We start from the raw sequence: 26,659 nt of genomic DNA, 5'->3' as shown, positions 1-26,659 counted from the left end.
GAAGAGGAAACTGGGACAGAGGGAAGCCCACGCGGAGAGGACACAGGCTGCCGGTGGCCCTGTACCAGGCACGGGGACGGGCCCGCGACACCTGCTTCCTCATGCTCCCCAGCAGGAGCCAGGCCTTCCAACACCTGCCCTCCAGCCAGATGGTGCGTGTCCGTTGTGGAAGGCCCCGCGTGGGGCACGCTCGCGGGGCAGCCTGAGGAGACGCTCCGGAGCCACCTCCCTCCACCACGCGTCACCCCTGCCCCTTCTTCAGCCCAGACTCCTCAGGCGGTGGTGCCTCCCACCCTCCAAGTCTCCCCAGGGACCGAATCCTGCCAAGTCCACCCTCTGCCTTCTATTTCTTTTAATAACAATTAAAAAAAAAAAAAAGGCCTAGAAAGTAACAGCTCTTCGGAAACGTGGGCCCACGCGGGTAATTCTGTGCATTGAAACTGAAGCTCCTCAGGGCTTCACCAGCGTGCGGAGAGAAGGTCAGGTTCTTGGCAGCCTTTCTCCGCCACATCTGCCTTTCTGATCCCAATCAAAACTAGGACACTGTTAGAAAGAGACCCACAGATGAAACATTTGAGGTTATTCCAATAGTTTTTCAATTTGGCCTGAAAAATTCTGGGCACACGTACGTAAGTGTCCACCCTAGGAACTGCGTTCTTCAAACGCGTTTGGCCGCGGCGAAGGTTTGCTGAGTGAACTAACTTTCTCTAGCCCACGTTAATGCATTTTTCCTTTAAAATAATGCGTTCTTGGCATATGAATTTATCCTGTGATTGATTTTTTAATGTTGAAAAGCTCATTCTTAGCCTTCCCTCCTTAGGCAGTTATAATTAACTGTCAAATCTCCTTTGTTGATTTTAGTGCGGGGTGTTTGTTTTGTGGATTAGTTCGATATATTCCCTGGTTCCATATTCCTCGTTGGGTCAGACTAATAGAGAACGTTATTAAATTGGACTCTTCCATGGAAAAGCTTAGAAGCAAACCATCTCACCTCTAATTATGACAGCTTGGGTCTGCAGGGACGGACTCCGGAAAGATCGATCTTGGTTCTGCAGACGTGGAATGGGGACGGAGTGGTCTTCGATGCCCTGGGATTTGACTCTGAAGTCCACTCGTGTTCTTGACTCTGCTGCTACGTATCACTGGTGATTTTCTTTTAAAAATAATTTATAAGAGCACTGGCTATCGAACACATCATCTTGAGAATAATTACTCTGCCAATTTCTAATGGGCTAGTAGCTCACACAATGGCATTTCGTTTGCTGGAAGTTACTTCCAAACGTCATGGGAAGGAAAACAACGGAGGTCAGATGAGAGGAAAACTGGAACCCACGATCTTGTGCATATGGTGCTCTATTTTGAGTTAGATGCTGCCTCTATAATAGAGCACATTTGACGGCCAGTTATAAATATAAGAAATAACGCATTTGCAATGAACTCCACGCGAGAGAGTTCAGATGGAGTGTCTCCACTGAGGTCGTTTTGATGTCATCTGCATCTGTGCCCGCAAAGCCATTGACAGATGGTGGTGCATGAACATTCATTTTCCAGGAAGATGTAGCTCCTCAAACAGGGAGTGGGTATTGTGGGTTTTTCTTTTTAATTTCTAAATTCGGATTTTTTGAGAGATAATGCCATCTCACGTTGAAGATTATTGTTGTGCATATGGCCTGAACTTTTATTTTGAGAAATGTGTTAGAAATATATTTTTAATGAACTTCAAACAGGAAATTGCATACACACACACATGGGTTTGTATAGACGAGCACTGTTGATCATCAGTGGGAATCACACCACGATGGTCTGTTCTGTAGCTTCCGTGATGTCAATAGTGGGGATATTCTGTTATGAATCCTACAAGTCTTGAAGAGACTGTAAAAGTCTTACGGCTCAATAAGAAGCAAACAAGCATGATGTTAGGCAGCAAAGTGAGAGATTTTTTTTTTTAAGTTAATGGCATAAAATAATGGGAAAGTGATTTTCAAACTATGAAAAGCTGGAGACATTAGTGACACAGGCCATGAGAGTTTTTTCCTGGAAAGAAATATTGGGGAAAAGGAAGTCACAAAATATTTTATGTTATTTATCACAGTGAAAAAGGCCATTGCAATGGAAGTTGAAAGAGAATAAACTTCAGTGAGACATTGGGCACTGTGGGCTGATTTGACCCCTCACTGACTGACCTTTGGGAAAATCATTATGGTTTTTGGACATCAATGTCCCCACTTAAAATGCAGATAATAATATGGCCACAAATTCTTAGTCTGAAGATTCAATGAGATGGTTTAGGTAGAGCTTATACCTATGGAATGAAAGAGGAAAGCTATAAGGAAAGGTATAAAATATGATCAAGCATTGACTTTTCATATAAGATCTTATAATTATCAAAACAGAATGTTTACTGTAGTGTTTGTTGTATGACATATTTATTGACCTAACATAATTATAATGCATTATGATGTAATACTAATTGAAGAATGTTGCTTGACATTATTACATTAATATTATCAAAGTGAGCATGTGAACTCATTCTCCTCGCTATAGTAATATTATATAATACAATCTGTAATGTAGCATTGCTATGGCATACTGTATACATATACATTACACATATAACTACAGTTATATTTATACATTTATAAATATATATTTATTTATACATATAATAGAGGATATTTGAACTAATTTTAAAGTGATAGATTGAGATTTAAATTCTGATTCTCAATTTACTCTTAAAGATTTGTGTGAACCTGTAAAAGCTTCGTGCCGTGTCTCTGGACCTCAATTTTTCATTTGGAAAATAAGGATTGCTTCAGTGACCCACACCATCTCTTTCAACCTGAAAGATCAATGAGACCAAGAAGAAGCTCTGGTGGCCTGTTATACACAACTAGGTTTGGAACAGGGGGTCATTGAAGTTAAAGATGAGGATTTGGGGGTCACAGAGGCTGAAGGAATTGGGCAGAAATTCTCTCAACTAGCAGATGAGAGAAAACCAATAATCTCTCCCTTTCTATATGTGTTCTGGGAGGGGAAATACTGCTGCTGTACACCTTGTTTGCTGAGTGACTAGTCCATGCTTGAAGAGATCTTGTAGAGAAGGACAGAGCCCATCCGTTCCTTGGATGATTTGTATTGAGCTCCTTCTGTGCCAGGCACCCGGCTTACCATTGGACACATGGTGAGCAAGAGAGCAGAGATTGAAGGAGATGGGGTAAATTAGTCAAGCTCTGAAAACCTTTGTGGATTTTTGTTGGTTTGAACCTCTCTGTTAATAACTAATGACACCCTCAAATCATCCCAAGTAGAACCTCCTCCTGAGGTTGACAACGGAAATTGAAAGTAATGATTTCACCTCAGCTGCAAGTGACTGGCTTTTCATTCCACATATTTGTGATGCCGGAGGCATTTGGGGGAACTAAATTTAAATGTGAGTTTCCAATTGGGCAGCTCATTTTCTGTTCTCTCTGGAGCCTCCATTACATGCAGTTATCAGAGTGGTAATATCGTCCTCTTTATCCTTGAAGCCGATGTCAAAGGACTCTGCTGGAATTATGATCAGATTTCAGTCCATATGCAATCTACAGAACCATTTGACAGATATCGTTGTATCCTATTTTTGAAAAACTGATGATTATTGTCTTACTAAAGCTACTATGTTCTTGGATATTTTCATTTGAACTTCTCCAGAAATTAGGACAAAAGAACAGGAGAGAACCATGATTAATCGAGGATTGGAGTGCTCCCAGAGTCTACTTTATAAATGTAGTTGATTCATTTATACCCCATCTACTTCCAGAATGACTTTGCATTGGCTGCTTAGTTTGTTCAATTCCCTATGGAAAAGTCAGCAAAAAACACATTTAAATTTTAGATTTGTCACTGATTGATTAGATCTTCCTGTGTGTCACCTCGTTCTCCCTCTGGCCAAGACTGAGCTTCAAGTGAACCACAAGACTGGATTGTCACGAAGTTGTTCATTTGATACATTCATATTCCAATTCTTAATTAATTGCTAGGTTCTAAATATTAGGAAGCTTCATTTCATTACCTGTTGTAGTAGTGCCATTAGTGAAAATGAACTTTAAGCACCAAGATTGTATAAGAGAGCTAGAACCAGAAGCCCTTAGAAAACAGGCAGTTGTCCACAACCCAATGCATCTTTGCATTGCCTATGGGCAATTTCAGTAATCAGCCTTCAAGAATACAGTTAGAAAATCTGCATAATATTATTAAAATTTAATTTAAATTGCTGAGGAGTCATTTGCCAATGTTCATATAGTTCATTTAGTGTTAGGAGAAACAATTTGGCCAGGTAGTAGGTGATAGCCTCTAAACACATAGAAACTATAATCTTTAATCATTTTCTTTCACAAAGGTCCCTCAGACTCAAATTGTATTATGTCTATTGCTTGCCTACTATTATCAAGGAATCTAGTTTCTCAGCTTTATTAATACTTGTAATTTATTGATGAGTTTTAGTTAACTCCTAATTTTCTTTTCATATTTTGATGAAACCCTTACAGGATATTTTGTAGGCTGGCTGGCTGGCTATCTACCTACTACCTACCTATGTATGTACCTATCTATCATCTTTCTCCATCTCTTTATTACTTATATCATCTATCTACCTATCTATCTATCTATCTATCTATCTATCTATCTATCTATATCTATCTATCTATATTTCTTTTTCTTTTTTTTTTCCCATGTAATGGCAGACACACTATTTGCTTGGTTTATGAACAGAATTTCTGAGTCTCTTACCTCTTTAGGGAAATTCATCTAGCCCTAACCACATTCATTTATTTTCTTTCTCACTAAATAAAAGGCTAGTGTAAGTCACTGGAGAATAAAAGCATGAGCAGACACCTATAGTAATATCTTTTAGCATGGATAGAGCAGAGTTTTGTTTTTAAGGTTTTGTTCTCATTTTTTTTTCCCTTCTACATGTTTACATCTTGGTCATAAAAGAAAAAAAAGGGGGGGAAGAAGCTTTCTGGTCCTTGATTCTGAGACAAAGACCCTAATTTGTCTTGAGTGCCCACTTTATTGATCTTTCAAGTTAGTAGTTGCTTAAATTCATGTTGGATATTTCTAAGGAATTTTAATTATGTTTTCTGAAAGAACCAATAAAACTTTTCTTACAGAAATGTGGGATGGTTTTGAATTTCTAACTGTGGGAAAGTAAGCGTGACTCTTATTCCGAGCACCCTCTTCCTGTAGCTCTGCCCTGACACTCCTAACAGCCTTCTCTATTTATATTCCATGTTTATTTCTTCTTTATTTTCTGTGTTTTTATTTTTTTTAATAAAACATAGCCAAAATTTCAGGTCAGTAGAACTTATTAGACCCATAGCATTAGTTTTGCTAGAAACACATTTAATCATGTGCCATTCACTAGGCAACTCAGTCTCTCTTTGCTGCTCCATTTCCTCTCTTGTAAAGGAAAGAAGAGGACAACTGACCAGCGTTAGTTGGTTCGTGTGCAGCCACACTTAATGTTCCCTAACTAACCTTACTCGGTGGCTACGCAACCATAGAAGAGATTTTACTAGTCTTATTGGCAGGTGGTGAATCTCAGACTGAAATAGGTAAAGTGGATTGTCCGTGATCAGAACCAGCATGTGTATCTGTGTTGATTAATGTTAAAACGTGATCTTCTCATGACTTCCTCCCACTCACCAGACTAGACAAAGATGGCCCCAAAATACTGATTCCCATGAAGACCAGCCCTAAGTAAAGTGCACCTGGGACTTGCATGAGTTCCTTGTGTGAGTTCCTTTGATGCTGGATGGATGCAATGTTTGGTAAGATCTCTTGAAATGTGAGAGACTAAGTTCTGTGACTTTGCATATAACACATTTGAGTGGCGATTTCCCTTCCTTCAGCTTTTTCTCTCTAGGTACTTGCTTTTTATTGGTACTTTGTTTTTTTTTTTTTTTTTTTTTTTTAATTTTTTTTATTTATTTATGATAGTCACAGAGAGAGAGAGAGAGAGAGGCAGAGACACAGGCAGAGGGAGAAGCAGGCTCCATGTACCGGGAGCCCGACGTGGGATTCGATCCTGGGTCTCCAGGATCGCGCCCTGGGCCAAAGGCAGGCGCCAAACCGCTGCGCCACCCAGGGATCCCTGGTACTTTGTTTTATATTCATAATAAATGATCTCCCTTTGGAGTTTTTTTATGACATTAGCACCTGTGCCTTCCTACAACTTTCTGGAAGTGGATGAGCAGAAGTCAGCTACCCCCTCTACAGCCTTGCGTAAGCTGTGGGTTTGCCCCAAGCCAGCCTTGCTTGCCAAGTCAGAGCCTTTCCTTGTAATTAGCCATTTATATGCAGACCTACTGGATCACCTTCCTTCTACAGGTTTTTTGTTTCCTTCGAATTAATGTTTTCTTTTTTTTCTTCTTCCTTGGGCCATGAGGTGCTAAATACGTTCAAGAGGTTTAGAACAGCTCAAGATACTTCTTTGCTGAATCCTGTTATCCTGCATTTTCCAGTTCAGAACTGCCTTTCTTTTTTTTTTTTTTTTTTAAACAGTGTCCATCTGTTTGCTTTTAAGGTCTGTAAACACAAGTCATTACTTCCCTCTGTCTGCCCTCATTCTCAGAAATGTGCTTCTTTGTCCCTCAAAACAAATAGAAAGATATTTTTGATGCTAGTGTATACTCTATTTTGAGTGTTGGACATGGCCCCTGTCCCCAGTGGATGGATGAAGACAGTATGACAAGTTAGGTCCATGGCCTCCCAATCATTCTGGTCCTTTACTTACTGTCTTACCATTATTGCCTAGGTCAGCCTTCAGCACAGTGTCAGTGATATATTAGGTGCTGACTAAGCATCACGTGGGTACTGCTTAGTATCCAGTCATTCTAAGAAGTACTTGGGAAATCAGAGAAGGCAAAGAGAATTAAAATAATAATAATAGTGAAGGGTCCAGAAATATTACCATCAATGCTCAATTCAATGTGGCCTTTATATTTTCAGAATTATATTTTGAAAATGTATTTGTAAGCAGTTTATGCATGTATTTATTCATTGCTGGTGGTCACACTTAGAAAATATGAATATAGTGAAATATAGCAGGTGCCACCTTGGTGACAATGGGACAGTGGCTGACAGGCACACTTTGGCATCAGCTACTCTTAGATCCTTAGCCATTTGCTTGTTATCAGAATCTGGGCAATTTGCGTAACGTGTCTAATGCTCACTTCCCTTCGTGGTTGTGGTAGTCAAGGTCCTGTGGGGGAGCAGAACTCACAGAGTACACGTAGAGAGCCTTCATGGGATTTATTGGAGCTATTAGTGTACATGATTACAGAGACCAAGAAGCCCAGGGTGTGCTGTCTGCATGCTGGAGAACCAGGAAAATCCATGGTGTGATTCATTCCAAGTCCATAGGCCCCAAACCAGGGAAAACAGTGCAGCAGGGCAGGAGGGCAATGGCGTGTAAGTCCTGGTCAGAATCCAAAGGCTGACAACCAGGAGAGCCCCTACCCGAGGGCAAGAGAAAACTGGGTCTCAGCTTTAGCACAGGAGCAAATTCACTCTTCCTCTGCCTTTTTGTTCTGTCCAGGCCTTCGGGAGTGGGTGCTGCCCGGATTATACTAATAAAGGAGATGGTGTTGTTTGAAATTAGAGACTTCCTAATGGCATCATCTGTCTCTACCACCTCACTGTGCATGTGGTCATCTGCATCCTGTGCTCAGTGCTTTCTTTTTAAGATATTTTATTTATTTGAGAGAGAGAGAGAGAGAACAGGAGCCAGGAGAAGGGCAGGGGGAGAGGGAGAAGCAGACTCTGCTGAGCAGGGAGCCCGACGCGGAACTCAATCCCAGGACCCTGAGACCCTGACCTGAGCCGAAGGAAGACGTTTCACAGAGTGAGCCCCCCAGCCGCCCCCATGCTCAGTGCTTTTAGCAGGTCTGGATCTATCCTAGTTCTCGGGAGCCTGGGGCCTTTTGGGTGACTGGGGAGGCACTGATGGCCTGACCAGGGCTAACCGTCCGTCCGCACAGTCAGCCCAGTGCCACCTAATCTCTCCAGACGGGGGCAGACCAGGCCTGAGAGAGAGGTCGATGGCCACTTGTTTCTTCGCTCCGCCTAATGAAAGGAAAACTGTCCGTCAATGCCTTTTGCGTTGTCAGTTGGCTCCACTCTAGAGTCGACGAATGCTTTCCTCTATATTAAATCTGAAGGAAGATTATTTTTTATGGCAAGATAATAAAGTTGACCATTTGCTTAAAGTCTAACATATACCAGATATTTCGCTCTGTGCGTTAGAACATCCGTTCTGCCAAGGTTATCCTGATGAGGAGACGCGATGATTCTTATTCTACAAATAAGGAATCCAAAGCTCCTACGAATCAGGTAGATTTTCTAAGTCATAAATCAACAGACTCAGGCTTCCCGTCCCTGAATCCATGTTCTTTCAAATAGTCCATCCTTTTACCTATAGATTTTTAAAGAGAAGTCAATGTGAAATCATCACACAAAGCTTTAATTCCACCTTGACATGTGCACTTGTGATAATGTGCCCACACCAATGCCCACAGTTGGTGTCAGGTGTGAAGCTCACGTGACACAGCATACCTAGATTTGCTTTGGGTTTAAAAAAATATGCCCCCCGCCCCAACCTAGCAATGCTCAGTGTGCACTGAAAGGTTTTCCTGGACTGATTGCATGAAATAAAAGTTACCAGTAGAGGGGTGCCATCCTCTCCGTATGACTGCGTTGTGTGACAGACCGAAAATGGTTGTGACATTTCATTTAGAAGATAATGACATAAGAAAAAAAGTTATTGACAATAATGGTACATACTTTTTGATGCAAGAATTTTTTAAAAGACTTTATTTATTTATTCATGAGAGACACAGGCAGAGGGAGAAGCAGGCTCCATGCAGGGAGCCCAATGCGGGACTTGATCCCAGGACCCCAGGGTCGCGCACTGAGCCGAAGGCAGGCACTCCACCGCGGAGCCACCCAGGTGTCCCTGATGCAGGAATTCTTGAACCATATTTTACTCCTTGTTAAATATTGGTTTAAATGTGAATTTATTTATTAATTTTGTGTATCACCTGTGTCACTACTCAAAATCACTGGTTATGTGGAGTTGATGGAGAAAGTTAGGATCCAATAAATCTGTTAACCAAACTCAAAATGCTGGTACACCGGCTTGCAGCATCCATGCCTGTAAGCTCATCGAGCCAAGGATGTGCTCTCCTCTCATCCATCAGCGGAGGGACGCAGGGCTCCCTGATTGAATCCCACACCGTCCCTAGCAGGTGTGAGTCACGTGGGAGGTCCTGAAGAAATTGCTGGAAATTGCTGCGGTAGTCAAGTGTTCATTACAAAGATACATTCCCGAGCAGAAATATCTACTCAAATGCCATTTTTTACTGGTGCTCCTCATCAAACCCGCCATGAAAAAGCCGTGTGTTTGTTTGAATGATTATTGGAACATCCATAATTTGAAGATCCTGGTCAATCAAGAAACTTGATTTTGCTCATGGGAAAGCTAAAGAGATGCTTGACCATTTTGAGCTAGTGGAGACCTGGACCCCATGACAAGATCACAGAACCTATTAATGGTTATGCAGACATTTGACTGTGTTTTAAATTATTTATTTAAAAAAATAATTTTGCGTTGACGTTTAAAGTAGTGGAGTGTTAGGAGTCAGAGGCCATGTTGCTGCTCTACGTCGCATGGAGCACCCCGGGCAAATCCTAACCGTGCCTGTAAGAGGGAGGCGGAGACCTGCCTGTACTCTCCTGTCCTCTATTTCATGTTGTGGCCATTTGGGAAGAGACTGTGCAACAGGGTGGCAGGAGGCGTGGATGGAATCGCAGGCTCAGTTCTCTTGATTGTGTCGAGGAAGCTTCTGGGTAGAATTATAAACAGTGGCAGTGGTGGGAACGGCCTCACTGAGGCACTGATGGGTTTGTGTACTGCCCAGCTGGAAGCCTCCCAGTGTCCTGAAGTATGTAGCATAAAATCCAGACTCTTGACCGTATCTCTCAATAACGCCTTCTCTACTTACCTCTCAGTCCTCACTTTAGATGCCCCCCTGACCTCCAACCCCCCCCCCCACTTAGCCTTCCAATCAGTGCTTTCCTGCCTCAGGTAAGGCCTCCTCCCCTCCATAAAGATGTTTCCGGGACCCCCGGCCTGAGCCCAAGTGCTTTTGTACTGAGGCTTTAACTGAGGTCCCGCCGGCCCTACTTTAAATAACATTCCTCATTTTATTCATTCTCTGAGCACCTTGTTCTATCTCTTTGTGACACTAATTACAGTTTTTACAATCCATAATTGTATGTTTGTTTCTGAGCCAATCTGTCTCATCCAGTAGTAGTAAAATCTCACTGGTAGGCCCTAAGGTTCAAGAGGAAAAGGAAAAGCTCGGTTGTATCCACTGTTTACACTGTGCTTTGTACCCGCCCTGGCACGCAGTAGATGATAAACGCTGTCAAGTGAGTGAAAGAACAGATTGTTCTTGTCCGTTGGTTGGCAGGATGTGCGAAATATATCTTAGATGTGTCCCAAATGCTCCCAGTGAACAATGCTAGATTGTTTCTGTAGCTCTATTTGCCCAGAGTCAAAATTGTCCACCCTACTAAACATTGTGTGGGGTGGGGCACCACTGCTGATCCCCAAACCCATCTCCCCAAAAAGCCTGTGCATTCATCATATATTAAGAATAATGATATTTATCTTATCTACTTCACAGAAATGCAGAAATGCTCGTTAGGTCAGGTTGAATGCTATCAAAGTGGGGAATATTTCTTCTCGGGAAGGGATCCGACGTTTGTCACTGACAAAATAATGGCCATTTGGAATAACCTGAAACTCGTCACAAAATGTGGCCAAGTTTATTCAGAACTTTAACAAATTTAAGGATCTAGAATTTTACAGATAATCTCTATGAATGTCTGAGTAACTAGATAAGTTATTAGGGGATGCATGTAAGTTTAGTTTCCTAACCTTCAGGAAAACACATAGAAACCACAGGATAATTCCTCATTCAAAAAGAACTCCTTTATAAGTATCTATATCAATGATTCTAGAGAAAATCTTAGTGAAAATAAAATTCTACACATCCTTGAAAATAACAAAAAAATGCCTATATAGAATTTCATAGGAAAAAAAATGAATTTCATAGGCAGTTACAGACCATGATTTTAAGATTTATCGTTTTCATCAACATGAGGTGGCCAGTTAAAGCATTCAGAATCGAGATAGAGTACTTGCTCATTGCAAACTCAAAGGGAGACATTTTCTTACTGTTGGTTGCTCAGATCATGAACTTAATAAATCCATATACTGAAATTCTGTGCAGCGGTAGTTTTTGAGAAACCTTGACATCATACCTTTGCTAGTATGATATTTTTCCATTTCCCATAAATAAAGTTAACACACACTTATAGAGAGCCGTGATATTCAAGGCAGTGGGTGAGAGGAAAACCTGTATGGACCTTCTGTCCTCTGAGGACTTTTATACCATGAGGAAGGTGGTCTCCGGGCACCACTGAGGTAAGAATAGAGGCAGCAGGCTGAGGCGGTCAGCTGTTCCAGGCCCCACGGCCCCCGGGCTTCTTCACGTCTCCCGCGGCCGACATCATCAGTCCATCCCCAAACCCTTTCTTTTCCGGCCTAGAACAAGATTTTTAAAAGGATGTTCCAACTTCCACTTCCAGGAAGATGAAGCAGATGTTCTTTTCTCTACTTTACCTCCTAAGTATAACTAAAATCCCTGGAAATTATATAAAAAGAGCAACTGTAAGAAAACTCTGAAAAATGGAGACAAGATGGTAGGCTGGCTTAGGCCTTGGAACAAAAGGAAGACCCAATGGTGACACTTGAGGGTTGTCTTTACTGCCTTGAATCTCCAGCAGGACGCTGGGGAAGCTCATCGCCTTGAAACACCAATGCGCACAGGCAGCAACAACAGCAACAAAATTTCAAGAGAAACCTGCTCTCTCTGCCGGAAGGAAAGGGAAGGGAAAGCCAGACCAGACAGGAAATATTTCATGTAACCATTCTCCTTCCAAACCTTACAGAGGCTGTGAGGCAGCATCAGGGAATCTTCCTGGGAAAGTGGATCCCGCCCTACCTGGGGCTGATGAGCTGCCCTCAACTGCCTGTGCTGGGTGGTATTAGAGAACACGTATTTGGGACTCAGAACTGTCACTATTCCTCCACTGTGACAAAATCATCCCTCTCCATGTCAGTGGGGGCCACATGGGAAGCAGTAAAGAAGTTCCCTCTACAATCCCAGCCAGGGAAGTATCAGTGGAGACCTGGAGGCAAGCTGGACTTCCCACCTTGCCCAGCAGGGACCTCACTCATCTGGACTCCCACCCCCACTGGAGGTAGAGATGGAACCTCTCTACCAACTAGAGGGCTGTTAGAAAAGCCTTAGAAAAACAGAAGGTTAAACAAGTGCCAGTCGTATGAATGACGTAATGCCCCAGTGTCCAGGTGTTAATGCGATATCACCCATCACACCAAGAAATGGAAAGGTATCAGACTAAATGAGAGGAGACAGTCCACAGAAGCAAAGCCAAGAGGACACAGATGCTAGGATGCTCCCCGAGTCTAAAGCAGGCATCATCGACAAGTACAGTGTAGATGAGCACTTTATTAGATCATGCCTGTGAGTCTGTATACCCAATTAAAAAATAAAAAGTCTCATCAAAGAATTAATAGATACAAAGTATAACCACATGGGATGATTAGAACTAAAAAATACAATAACTGAGATTAAAAAAAAAACAACAAAACAAAACAAAACAAACAAACAAACAAAAAACCTCAGTAGATGGACCCAACAGCAAAATAGGGAGGACAGAAGAAAGTACTTCTCTCCTCTGAATCTAAGGTAGAATGATAGAAATTACCCACTTTGAAAAACAGAGAGAAAATATTCTTAAGAAGAAATTAACAGCCTCCCAGACCGTGGACTGAGCCTCCCGGACCACAGACTAAGCCTCCTGGACCACGGACTCAGCCTCCAGGACCACGAACTGAGCTCCCAGGACCACGTACTGAGCCTCCCAGACCATGGACAAGGGACTATGGACTAAGCCTCCCAGACCAAGGACTGAGCCTCCAGGACCATGGACGAGGGACCATGGGCTGAGCCTCCAGGACCATGGACGAAGGACCATGGACTGAGCCTCCAGGACCATGGACTGAGCTTCCAGGATTATGTACTGAGCCTCCTGGATCATGGATGAGGGACCATGGACTGAGCCTCCCAGACCATGGACTGAGCCTCCAGGACCACGTACTGAGCCTCCTGGATCATGGACGAGGGACCATGGACTGAGCCTCCAGGACCATGCAGCTGTAACAAATGACCTGGCCTGTGTGTCATCAGGGTCCCAGAAGAAGAGCAGAAAGATGGAGAGGCTGACAAAGTGCTTGAAGAGGGATGACCTACAGCCTCTCAAATTTGGCAAAATATGTACACCTAACTGATCCAAACTGTTAAGTGAGCCCCAAATACCAGAAACCCAAAGAAATACACAAGAAGGCACCTCATGGTAGGGTTCTGGAGACTAAAGGCAAAGAGAAAATCTCCTGAAAGAAGCCAGGCAGACACAATGGATCGTCTATAGGGAAATAAGAATTGTAGTGACAGTTCCTCATCAGAAACTCTGGTGGGAGAAGGAAGTGGAACAGCATTTATCAAAGGCTGAAAGAAAACAATCAAACCAGAATTCTATAGTCAGCAAAAATATTGTTAAACGTCTTTTTATCTACTAGGCTTGTAGTGAATAAAAAGTGACATGATTTCCATATTATCTGCTTCCAATGCTTTTCCTATCAGACTATAACAAACTCACTGTGACTTGGCTACGACATGGTTATAAACACGAAACAAATGAAGGCACAGATACTATAGAGTAGAACCAAATTATAGGTGGTAATTTGGAATATTCTTCTATTAGAATTCTTTTTTTTAAGATTTTATTTATTTATATGAGACAGAGGGAGCACACATGAGTGGGAAGGGGCAGGGCAGAAGGAGAGGGAGAAGCAGACCCCCCAATGGAGCAGGGAGCCTGACGTGGGGCTTGATCCTGGGACCCTGTGGTCATGCCCTGAGCTGAAGGCAAACTCTTAACTCACTGAACCACCCAGACGCCCCGTTTCTATTAGAGTTCCTAATTAATTAACATTTATCTGTATCTATGAGTAGACATGCTTATACATAAATTTTAAATAATAGTGAATTCTTATATGCTCAAATTGTATACTTCTAACCCCTCAGAAATCCACTGTCTACATGTGGGACACAGGATACGTCCCTGCATTGTTCTTCATTATGGTTTAGCAGAACGTATGAGGGGTTTGCATTAGAGTCTTGCAATGCGGGTCCTCTTCTGTACCTCTTGGCACATCCTAGTTTACAGAACATTTTGGGGGCTCTTATGCTGAGCTTGTTGGTGGCCCTTCATTTTTGTTTATGCTCCTGTCATATCTGATGTTCAACTAGATTTTTTTTTTTATTATAAACTTGGTGCCTATCAGATTTCCTGGATGTCCTGTTTCAGATGTTCTTACTTGGATGTATCTCTTACCTTAGCCAGCCATAGGATACTATTTTTATTACAGGCTTTATGGTACGGGTGATTGATCTCCCCCTGGGCTTGCCTTAGCCATACAAGTGGGGTCCAGATAACGAAAAGGTAGACATTCCATTTTGAGATAATGGGTAAGTGAGCTAGGATACTGATAGAGTATGAGGCAAATGTTCAGATGAGTGGACAGCGATTGGCCACCAACCAAATCCAGGCTGTGTAAAGAAATAAGTGAATGAAAGAACCTGAACTGCCTTCCTGGAAGAAAGTTTCAGGAGAGCTACCGGGAAGGTCAGGTGGCAGCCCTAGAACTTAGGCCCATTTAGCTTGAGACGTGGGCTTTGCTCAACTGGACATTCAATAGGCAGCTGTGGCTGCAACACCAAGTGGACTGATTGGATGTCAAGGCATGAGAATCACAAGCCTAAGGCAATAGGCAAAGCCCAAGAATCACTGAGCTCTTTGAAGGGAAGAAAATGGAGGGAGGAAGGAAGGAGGAAAGGAAAGGAAATAAAGGAAAAAAAGGAAAGGAAAGGAAAGGAAAGGAAAGGAAAGGAAAGGAAAGAAAGAAAGAAAGAAAAAGAAAGAAGAAAGAAAGAAAGAAAGAAAGAAAGAAAGAAAGAAAGAAAGAAAGAAAGAAAGAAAGAAAGAAAGGGAAAGGAAAGGAAAGGAAAGGAAAGGGAAGGGAAGGGAAGGGAAGGGAAGGGAAGGGAAGGGAAGGGAAGGGAAGGGAAGGAAAGGAAAGGAAAGGAAAGGAAAGGGAAGGGAGAAGAAAGAAGGAAGAAGAAAGAAGAAAGAAGAAAGAAAAGAAAGAAAGAAAGAAAGAAAGAAAGAAAGAAAGAAAGAAAGAAAGAAAGAAAGAGAAAGAAAGAAAGAAAGAAAGAAGAAAGAAAGAAAGAAAGAAAGAAAGAAAGAAAGAAAGAAAGAAAGAAAGAAAGAAGAAAGAAAGAAAGAAGAAAGAAAAAAAAAGAGAAAGAAAAGTGAATGGTGCTGTGTTGAAACCTGATGGGCGGCAGAGAGAAATGGAGCCATTGTAGGTTACAGGGAACGATTATTTAAATAAGTGGGAAAAGTCAGAGACGTGTTTAAACCTGCAGAGACAGGAGGATTCCTGTCTGGTCTTGGATACGTAAAAAAAGAAATCCCATGTGGTGTTCATGTTATAAAAGAAGAGTAGGGAGCGGGACCATCAAGTAGCTATTCCATTTATGTATTTGAAACCAAAATGTTAAATATCCCATGAGATAAGTGATAGAAATAAGCTAATTTACTACTGATTTTTCTCTTTGCTCTCTTTAATAAATAGGTTACAAGGAGTTATTCCTTGCAACTCATATTTTTATTTGCAAAAAAATAAGTATAAATGACAATTGTGAATATAACTATGACTGCTAATAGGTTTTTTTTTTTTTAATTTATTGAGTGCCTACACTGGATGAACCCGGTGCTAGTTGTTCTGTATATATTATGTCATTTACTCCTCACATTACCTCTGAGGCGGCTGTTATTAACCTGAAAGCAGTGAGACAACATTGATTAAGTCTATTAACTGAAATCATAGAGCCGCCAAATGTCAGAGGCAAGAACTAGTACAGAAGTCTGATTTTAAAGTCCATGCTCTTCGACAGAAGGTAATTTTAAAGGATGGGTGTGTGGTCATTTGCCTAGGTCGCTGGGAAACACAATGCTTATTAGTACAATTTAAAAAAATGAAGAGGGGATCCCTGGGTGGCGCAGCGGTTTGGCGCCTGCCTTTGGCCCAGGGCGCGATCCTGGAGACCCGGGATCGAATCCCACGTCGGGCTCCCGGTGCATGGAGGCTGCTTCTCCCTCTGCCTGTGTCTCTGCCTCTCTCTCTCTCTCTCTGTGACTATCATAAATAAATAAAAAAAAAATTAAAAAAATGAAGATTTACTCCTTTTAGCTATAATAAAAGTAAGAACATTCTAGGTATTTTGAAAGTCTCATGCATTGAGCTCATTGACATTTAAAAATTGATCTGAAGAATATCTGTCACTTAGTAATCACGCACAATCTTGGGGAGGAATGAGTAGATGAACCAATTCTAGATGTTAGCAGGAGGCTCCCTCATCTTAGGAACCTAAGTCTCTAAAGATGATGCCATTTATCTCCATTGAGTCAGAAGGGTGAGAGTGCCATGGGTGATTGATTGCCAACCTTTATTTTAAGCCCGGCCAAGCAGCCTACTGTTAAGATGCTCTGTCGAGGCGAAAACCTGTAGCTCAAGGCCAAAAAAAGATTCCCAGTGGATGATCAGATGCCAGAAAGTGGGTCTCCTTAATTCCCTCGAATCAGGGTTCACATGTGAAATAAGCTTCCAGATTTAACAGAAGTAGCCAGAAAGCTTTTCTGTGCTGGCCTCCAGGACGTGAATCCCTTTAAGGTAGAGTTTCATGGGTATTTGTAGAATATCTCCTGCCAGAGAAATGCCATTTTGCTCGCACTCACCCCAAACGAGAGCTAGAAGGAAGCTGGGCACTGGGCATGCTCCAGCAGGTGGGAGAGAAATTAAGGTTTGTGAGAATGAAATTGAGATTTGAGTGAAATCTGCGAGGAATTGGTGAAGAAACAAGAGGTTGGTGATCCTGAGGGATCCAATTGCAAATGAATGCACTGCATTCAATAAGTCAAGATGAACATTTTGCTAATACTTGACACATTGCCTCAATAAAGCAATGGCTTTGGAAAGCCGGAGGTCATTAATTATTTTGAATTCTTTGTCCAAAATCGTGTCTATATGTCTAACTATTTTATTTCCGATCTACTGCAAATTTTTATTATAGAATCCTTCAAATATACCTATATTACCTGTATCTCTATCTCTATCTCTCTATCTCTGTCTCTATGTATCTAGTATTTTGGATGGTTGAAATAGCTGATTAGGAATTTAAGCCCAAGATAAATTTGAGTACTTGGGAGTTTCTAGAGCTTTGATTTTTATCTGCCACAACATTTATTTTTCTTTTTTACCTTTTTCATAATCCTCTATTGCATTTTTTCAAGAACGTACTATAGAAACAAAGAACGGAACAACAACCAAAAGACTCCGAGCGAACCAAGGTAGTTAGCCCAGTGCGCTCCTCTCTGGGGCTCTTGTAGAATAGAAAGTGGTCTCAGGTGGGAGTCACAGGTCGCTCCGATACCCTGGGCAAGTCGTCTTAATTTTCTGACTGCCAGTTTTTGTCATTTCTAAAACTATGATTTCTTATGGAGTCTTTCATCGCATCCTTCCAACTCTAACAGGCTACACGTGTCTTCTCATTGGAAGTGGTGTGGAAAAGAATTCTTAATTACCCAAGTTTAAAATCCACGAGGTAAAAAATAAATAAATAAATAAAAATAAAATAAAATAAAATCCACGAGGTGAATAACACCTTGAATATTGATTGAGCAAACGGAGGCCATCACTCTAGTTATCGGGAAAGTTTCCTTTGACAGGTGCCCCTGCATGCTCTACCTGTCATGGGGCGTTACTCTCCATCCCTTGGTCCCCTTTACCATTTTGTTCCTTTACGGTAACTTCTAGTCGTTTCACTTGAGAGGTGTCTTGTGTTTGTTTGTTTTGTCTCTTTCTGTCTCATAGTAGGTAAGTCTGGATTGGAGCTAGGAGATGCATTCACCCCGAAATCTCCCTCCATCTTCCTTGTCTTTCGGTCACGTGGGCTTCCTTCATCCCCCTCTTGCGTGGCCTCGCACGCAGGCAGATGTGCCTAGCACCCGTAGGGCTGGGCCTTCCCTTTGTCCCCCTGGGTTTTAGATCCCCCTACAGGTAATTTGTCAAATAACAGAGACTGTGATGGTGCAGGCATCCATGGCCTTGGCTGAGGGACTTGCCTTCCGTGGACCTGCGGGGGGCTTTGCGGAGGATGCTGTGGGGGGTGGGGTGGGGAGGTGCACATCGGGGGAGGCTAGACAGCTTACTTCAGTCCTGACTCCTGAGGAATCTCAGCATCAAGGCGTCCGTAGGTTCTGTGACGGTACAGATGATGGTTCCATCCTGTCTTTGCCACACTAGGTTGGGCACAAAGCACGACGCTGTGCGGTTGCGAGCACCGCGGTGTCCTTAAGCGGCACCGCACGGCCAGGCTTACCTCCGGGGATGGTGGCCACACAGACGTTCCTTTCCGAGCAGTTTTCCACAGCTTCTCACGAACGCTTATCGTTAAAACCCGAATCTTTAAAACTTGGAAAGTGGGTGCACTTGTGCCCCCCGTTAGACATAAACGTCCAGCAGATGGAACGTGCGAGCAGGACGAGGGAAGGCGGGAGAGCCTTGCAGACTAACCGCATCTGCGCCTTTTCTTCCCAGCGGTGTCCTGCGGAATCCCGGAGTCCCCAGGAAACGGTTCCTTTGCGGGCAGCGAGTTCACGCTGGACAGCAGAGTGACGTACGAATGCAGCGAGGGCTTCCAGCTGGAGGCGGGCCAGCAGGCAGCGGCCGTGTGCCGGGAGGACGGGCTATGGAACAACACGGGGAAGCCTCTGGCGTGTAAACGTGAGTGTCCACGTGCCTTTGCACGTCTTGGCCGACTTAATTAGGAGCGAGGGTCACGGGTGAGCGCTCCGGACCCCAAAGCGCAGAGACCCTCCTCCACAGCGTGTGAGGCCTCGGTCTCTTGCATCCTGGTAATGCTAGAACCAAAGTGTTTGAAGACACTAAAAATAAATAAATAAATAAAATAAGGTAAATAACATAAAAAAGTAAAACCAATCTATTCCGCAGAGAATACTCCAACCATATAAAATAAGCTCAGCATTCTTGAAAGCTGGTCAGATAGAATCATGTCGGTTCCATGAGGATCTAGACCTTGTGGTTTATACAGCAAACCATGGCGACACTGTCACTTGCAATTCGGGTAGATAAGTCCAAAGGCTGTTGAGACACATGCGGCCATGGCTCCCTACGCAAAATATTAACACGTCGTCCATCACGAGCCTCCTGTTCGCCTCCCACGTCTTTGCAAATCCCTTGAGGTTAGAGGCAGTGGCTCCCTTCCTGGTACGTCACCCACTCTGCGTAATACGCTGGTGCTTAATAAATCTACATAATACATTGGTGCTTAATAATGGGTGATGGACCTGTGAAGAGGAGGAAGTTTCCTGGGAAGCTCTTTATGGTTCATAATACTATTCCTAAAAGGGTCAGAAGTTTGGGCCCGATGTTGTCTTAAAAAATAACGATCTGGCCCGTACTGCAGAGCCAAAGAGAACAAAAGTTCACACACACACGATGTGCACCAAGATCCTCATCGTGGCTGTATTAGAACTCGCCTTGCACTGGAAATAGTCTAACTGGCTACTTCGTGAAAACGGAAAACTATATACTATTGCTACACATACAATATTTTTGCTTTTACAATCTTTGAAAAAAAAGAAAACATTTCCATGTGATCCTCGATTATAAAACTACTTTGTTGACCTCTTTTTGCCTTTGGTATTTTGGTCATATTAAAATTATTTAAAAAATAAATAAATAAATAAATAAATTAAATTAAATAAAATAAAATTATTTAAGCTCCTTCACTATGAACACGTAAATGTTTACAGGATATAATTGACTTTCCTTCATAGTTCTTGCTTTCCTTGTGATCGTTTACTTCATTTATTTATTTATTTGTTTGTTTGTTTGTTTGTTTATTTATGGTTTGCAGGTAATTGTTGCTTTTCTGGAGTGGCCGTGAGATACGATTGAGACAATAGCGACACTTCTCAGTTATCTTTTTATTGAATTAAGTACTGTTCTATTATGACTAAGAGATAGTACAGGAAGCTCGGGTAGTAACATCCGTAGGTTTTTAAATCTGATCCTTGATAAAATTATGCTCTAAGAATGAGAGCTTAAACCCAGAGACGGCAATAACTATATGTTTTGGGCTCCTCATCATGGGCACAATTTCCTAGGCGTTGAAGACACCACTCACCTAGCACACAGCCTCGGGGTTGTTATTACTGACCCTTTTTTTTTTTCGTTGTTTCATTTTGTTTTGTTTTGTTTTAATAATAAATTTATTTTTTATTGGTGTTCAATTTGCCAACATACAGAATAATACCCAGTGCTCATCCCGTCGAGTGACCCCCTCAGTGCCTGTCACCCAGTCACCCCCACCCCCCGCCCTCCTCCCCTTCCGCCACCCCTAGTTCGTTTCCCAGAGTTAGGAGTCTTCATGTTCTGTCTCCCGTCCTGATATTTCCCACACATTTCTTCTCCCTTCCCTTCTATTCCCTTTCACTATTATTTATATTCCCCAAATGAATGAGACCATATAATGTTTGTCCTTCTCCGACTGACTTACTTCACTCAGCATAATACCCTCCAGGTCCCTCCACGTTGAAGCAAATGGTGGGTATTTGTCATTTCTAATGGCTGAGGACTATCCCACTGTATACAGAGACCACAGCTTCTCTATCCATCATCTGTCGATGGACACCGAGGCTCCTTCCACAGTGTGGCTATTGTGGACATTCCTGCTATACACATCGGGGTGCAGGTGTCCCGGCATTTCCCTGCATCTGTATCTTTGGGGTAAATCCCCAACAGTGCAATTGCTGGGTCATAGGGCAGGTCTATTTTTAACTCTCTGAGGAACCTCCACACAGTTTTCCAGAGTGGCTGCACCAGGTCACATTCCCACCAACAGTGTTTTTTTTTTATTATTACTGACCCTTGTCAATGTAAAGTGTCTACTACTTGCCGTGTGTCTCCAACTGCTTATCTGTGAATCTGCTGACTGCTCTGAGCCGGGAGGACCACACACGGCCTTCCCAAGGAAGGAGAGGCTACTCGTCTGCAGAGTTAGGGTCGAATTCCATTCTCTCTGGTTCTAAACCCTGTGCCCTCTTCATCATGTATCCCTTTGGCACGCTGGTTACACATAAGTTCACGTACGGAGCGTTAGAAATCCTAATGTCTGGGTCTGATTTTCAGGGATCCTGTGGTAACCAGTCTTGGATGTAAAACAGGCATCAGGGTTTTTCATTTTGTCTTAAGTTCTCTGAGCACTATGTTTAAAATGGATGACCACTGGGTGTTATTCTATATGTTGGCAAACTGAACACCAATAAAAAATAAATTTATAAAAAAATAAAAATAAAATAAAATAAAATAATAAAATAAAATAAATAAAATAAAATAATAAAATAAAATAAAATAAATAAAATAAAATAAAATAAAAAAATAAAAAAATGTCAGGTATGTGCTAGGTTTTAAAGGCAAAGCCATTTAGAATTTGCATAGTGTCTGAGAAAGATGTGATCAATGGCAAGGTAACTACGTAAATGATGAAAATGTTTTCGTTTTTGTTTTTAGAACAACTTCAGGTTTATAGGAACAATGAGCAGGAAATGTAGAGATTTCCCCTCCCCGTGCCCCTCCCCGCCCATTGTCAACATTTCCCACCAACAGATGGAGAAGCTTGTTTGGTACAAGGGATGAACCTGTTTTGATACGTCATTATGACCCAAAGTTCATAGCAGTACATTAGGGTTCATTCTTTTTTTTTTTTAAGATTTTTTAAAATTTATTTATGCATATGAGAGAGAGAGAGGCGGAGACCCAGGCAGAGGGAGAAGCAGGCTCCATGCAGGGAGCCCGATTCGGGACTCAATCCCAGGTCTCGAGGATCACACCCTGGGCTGAAGGCGGTGCTAAAGCGCTGAGCGCCCCGGGCTGCCCCATTAGGGTTCATTCTTGGCATCATACTTTCTGTGCGTTTGGATAAATGGATAAATACGTATATCCGCCATGATAGTATCATACAGATATTTCACGGCCCTAAAAACTGTCTTGTTCTGCCTGTTGTCTCCCCTGCCCCTCAGCACCTGGAAACCCCCTGGCGATCTTCCTTTCCTGTCTCCACAGTTTTGCCTTTTCCAGAACATCATATAGTTGGAATTATACACTATGTAATCTTTTCAGAATGTTTTCTTTTTTTTTTTTTTCACTTTGTGGTATGCGTTAAGGGCTCCTCTATGTCTTTTCATGACTTAAAAGCTCATTTCTTTTTGGTTCTGCATAATATTTCATCATCTGGATGGACTGCGGTTCAACCGTTCCCCCTACTGAAGGACACAAGGGACACAGCGCCTATAAGCATTTGGGTGTAGCTGTTTTGTGGGCATAGGCTCTCAACTCCTTTGAATAAATACCCAAAAGTATGATTGTCGGGTCATATGGTAAGAGGATGTTTAGTTTGCAAAGAGACTGTCGACCTGCCCTCCAGAGTGGCTGCACGTTTTGCATTCTACGAGCACCGGGTGAGAGTCCTTGTCGCTCCACATCCTCGTCAGCATTTGGTGCAATCAGCGTTCTGGATTTTAGTCACCCTCATATGGCGGCAGGGGTATCAGCTTGTGGTTTTAGTTTGCAGCTCCTGATGACGTACGATGAGGGGCACCCATCCATGTGCTCGTCACCTGTCCGCCTTCTTTGGCGAGGTTTCTGTGTAGGGCTTTTGCCCGCTTTTCATCAAGATGTTCGCCTTACTGTTGAGTTTTAAGGGTTCTTTGCACATTTTGGCTGCCAGTCCTTCATCAGAGATGCCTTTTCCCAGCATTTCCTCCCAGCCTGTGGCTTGTCTTCTCCCTCCCTTGGTGCTGTCTTTCGCAGAACAGGAGTTTTCGATTTTAATGGAGTACAACTTACCGATTCATTCTTTCGTGGAACACGACTTTGGTGTCGTACTTAAAGAGTTATCCACCCAGTAAGGGGTCACCTAGATTTTTTCCTATGTTACCTCCTAGGAGTTTTATACTTTACATTTGGGTCTTTGATCCAATTCAAAGCAATCTTTGTGACAGGTGTAAGGTCTGCACTTCTATTCATCTTGGCATGGGGACGTCTGGTTGTTCTAATGTGATCTGTTGAGAGTCTTTGCTCCATTTGAACTGCTTTTTGCTCCTTTTCCAAAGATCAGTTTACTATGTTTTAGAGGGTCTATTTCTGGGTTTAACATTCTGCTCCATCCATCTATGTGTCTTTTTTTTTTTTTTTTTGCCAATATCACACTGACTTCTCACTTCTGTTTTTGTTTAGTTAGAATGGAATATAAAATGACACCTTCCCCCCCAAAAAAAATGTATTTAATACAAATGCAACAATTTGAAAATTTAGTTGGAAGAATATTTTCCAGTATCCTACAAAATCAATCTTGATTTTGGTTGTAAGTATTTCTAGGGATATAATTGATTTTATTGAAAATGCCCTGATGGGCACAGATAACTTTCATGATCTTTAAAGCTATAGGGAAATTTTATTTTAAAGATTTTATTTATTTATTTATTTGTTTATTTATTTATTTATTTATTCATGACAGACATAGAGAGAGGCAGAGACACAGGCAGAGGGAGAAGCAGGGTCCCTGCAGGGAGCCCGATGCAGGACTCGATCCCAGGACCCTGGGGTCACGCCCTGAGCCAAAGGCTCAACCACTGAGCCACTGAGGTGTCCTAATACAGAAAAATTTTGAGGCCATGATTTTTCCTAAAGATAATCCAGCTTATTGGAGATCACAGACATTCAGTCAAAGTGGCAGTTTTTTTTTGTTTGTTTGGCACTCCATTTTAACTTTTTTAAGGCATTCTCTTGGATTAATTAAAGGCTACCTCACATATGTGCCTGCCACTCCACAGATCGACACAGTGAGCAGGAACCCATCGTATGTCACTGTGATGTTGCATCATTTCATCGTGAACATGTGCTGGACCGGATGCCTTGTGTACAAGCGCAAACTATTTTTTTATGTACGAGCCACATTTCAGTGCTAAGGCCATACCTTACTGGGTTAAGCAATTATGCACACCCAGATTTTCAACTCTGCTTTACAGCTTGGTCTCCGGAATGCCAATGCAGGTGGTTTATATTTGGCGATAAATGGGCTGCCATCAGAAAACTCCAGCGTGAAGAGCCGGCTATGTCAGACTCCGGAGGAAAAGAGGCACAGTATAGCTTTCTAAGTCTTTAGTTGGGGGTAGAGAAAGAAGCTGAGCATTTCAAAAATAGGAAAGCAGACAAAATGCTTTGGATCCCACGGAGGAAGTGCGTGTGGTGCTCCCCTGGGCACAGGGGGCCAAAGAATTCACTGCTACGGGGAGGTGCTGTGTGCACGTGAGCTCGTCCATCCAGGGTTCGGTGATGTGTGCTCCGTGAGGACGTCTGGCTTGTGACCACTGGCATAGGATGGTCAACGAGACAAGCCTGTGCCCTTTGGAGTCTCCGCAAAGGCAGGACCTTAGACCAATGGCCTGATGCAATCATAGCAGGAAGAGGTGAGGTGTAGATGGAGTCGCCTTTCCGGAGGAGCAGGCCCTCTGCCGGATGAACGCGTGGTTTAAGGAAATAGCGGTAATGACTGGACGCTGTCGTCTGTGCTACATCGTTCAGTTATAACAACCAAACTATGGAGACAGTATTGCTTTCCTCGTCTTATTGATTTAATAAGAAGCAAATCTGCAATTTGCCACCATGTAAAGTTGATTGGTGGTTACACAAGCACCGAGGGAAGCGTCAGGGGCACGGCCCCGGCCCTGTTGGCGTCCCCTACCGCCCCGGGAGGGCTGTGTGGCGACCCTGACTGGGTAGGGACACTTGGGCCTTCTCAGAGCACAGCGATGTGCGGCGCTCCCAGGCCGGGCAGGGGCCACATCGCAGGGCAGCATGAAGCCAAGGCTCTGAGCAGCCGCAGCCTGTGCTAGACCCGCTCGGTAGGGAGCTGGCTTTCCTGCTGAGTGGGGAAGCGTGTAAGGAGTGGCGAACTGAATGTCTTCCTAGCTCCGAGACGTGCCCAGAGGTTGGGACAAAAAGGAACAGCAGAGGAAGAGTCGGAGCCGAGGAGGCCGCGGGTCCGAGCACATGCCCAGCTCCCTTCCGCCCGCAGATGGGCGTCCACACGGGCCTTCCTTCTGTCTTCCCCTCTTGCTGCCCCACGCCCACCCCCTCAGGTCCCGCAAGCCCCGCCTGGGGAACACGGTGTCCACGCCCACACGGGGCCACGGCAGTGCCACCTGCGCCCCAAGTCACCCCCCACCTGCCTAAGTCTCCTCCCACCAGCGCAGACCGAGCTCGGATATTAGGGACAATCCGACTTGCAACCTGACCAGCTCAGGTTCTGTGCACGCATGTTGGGTGTTCGTGCCGCAGAGACGAAGAGCTCTTTGAGGACCAGCCCCAGACACCCACGGTCTTCCAGGCTGTATTCCAGAACCTTCCCACAGATGACCCCGTTCACTCTACGAGGTGTGCACCTGTCATCTGGGCAGATGAGAACCTCAGAGGCCCTGGTTGGGAAGCTGGTCGGTGTCGCCAGTGGGGGTTTGGCTGCAACACACCTGGGCAGGGGCCCTGCTCCAGCTCCCAGGCCCTCTGCCCCTGGGAGCCTCGCTCACCAGTGAGCGCCGCGGTGAGCCCTGCGTGTTGTAAAGCTGCGCACGAGACAGGAAGAGGGGTGCCGCGACGGCCCAGCGGGTCCGCGTTCTGGAAAGCATTAGCTGACGGGATGTGAGGGAGCCACCTTTTGCTTGAGGATAGGTACTAGAACCAGATGATTTCAAGGATGATGTACATTCAGGTCTAAAATTTTCTAGAAAAGTCAGGAACGAGGGGCCGTTGGCGGTGTGAGGGCACGTGCTGCATCAGTTAAGAGCGCTGTTTTGTGCGGATGTGAACCGTATGTTACACACAGAAGGGGGCTGGTTTACACATGCTTTTGAATTTTTTTGTCTCAAAATGCATATTCTAGATGGACAATTGCTTTAAAGTTACAATTAAAAAAAAACAAATCACAAAATTATTTCTTAACTACAAGTGAGGATCCCAAGATAGAGAAGTTACAGTGTGTTCATTTAAATGGTTGTGAAATGGGAAGAAGCCCGTTTGCATTTTATTTATTTTATTTTATTTTATTTTATTTTATTTTATTTTATTTTATTTTATTTATTTTATTTATTTTTTTAAAGGCTTTTACTTATTCACAAGAGACACAGGCAGAGGGAAAAGCAGGCTCCATGCAGGGAGCCCGACGTGGGACTCGATCTCGGGACCCCGGGGTCACGCCCT

At 43.3% G+C, this 26,659-nt stretch overlaps 1 protein-coding gene across 1 annotated transcript in view; it reads left to right on the top strand.

The window, feature by feature from the left end:
* CSMD1 (CUB and Sushi multiple domains 1) overlaps positions 1-26,659 on the top strand; it is a 1,871,580-nt gene that overhangs the window by 1,753,909 nt on the left and 91,012 nt on the right. The window contains 1 exon segment of the mRNA XM_072775779.1: positions 18,920-19,105. Within this exon segment, the coding sequence (XP_072631880.1) occupies positions 18,920-19,105 (186 nt within the window).

This window comes from Canis lupus, chromosome 15, assembly GCF_048164855.1.
Source record: "Canis lupus baileyi chromosome 15, mCanLup2.hap1, whole genome shotgun sequence".
Taxonomy (NCBI): Eukaryota; Metazoa; Chordata; class Mammalia; order Carnivora; family Canidae; genus Canis; species Canis lupus.
The sequence above is the reverse complement of the archived record's forward strand: the minus strand, read 5'-3'. Positions and strand labels throughout refer to the sequence as shown.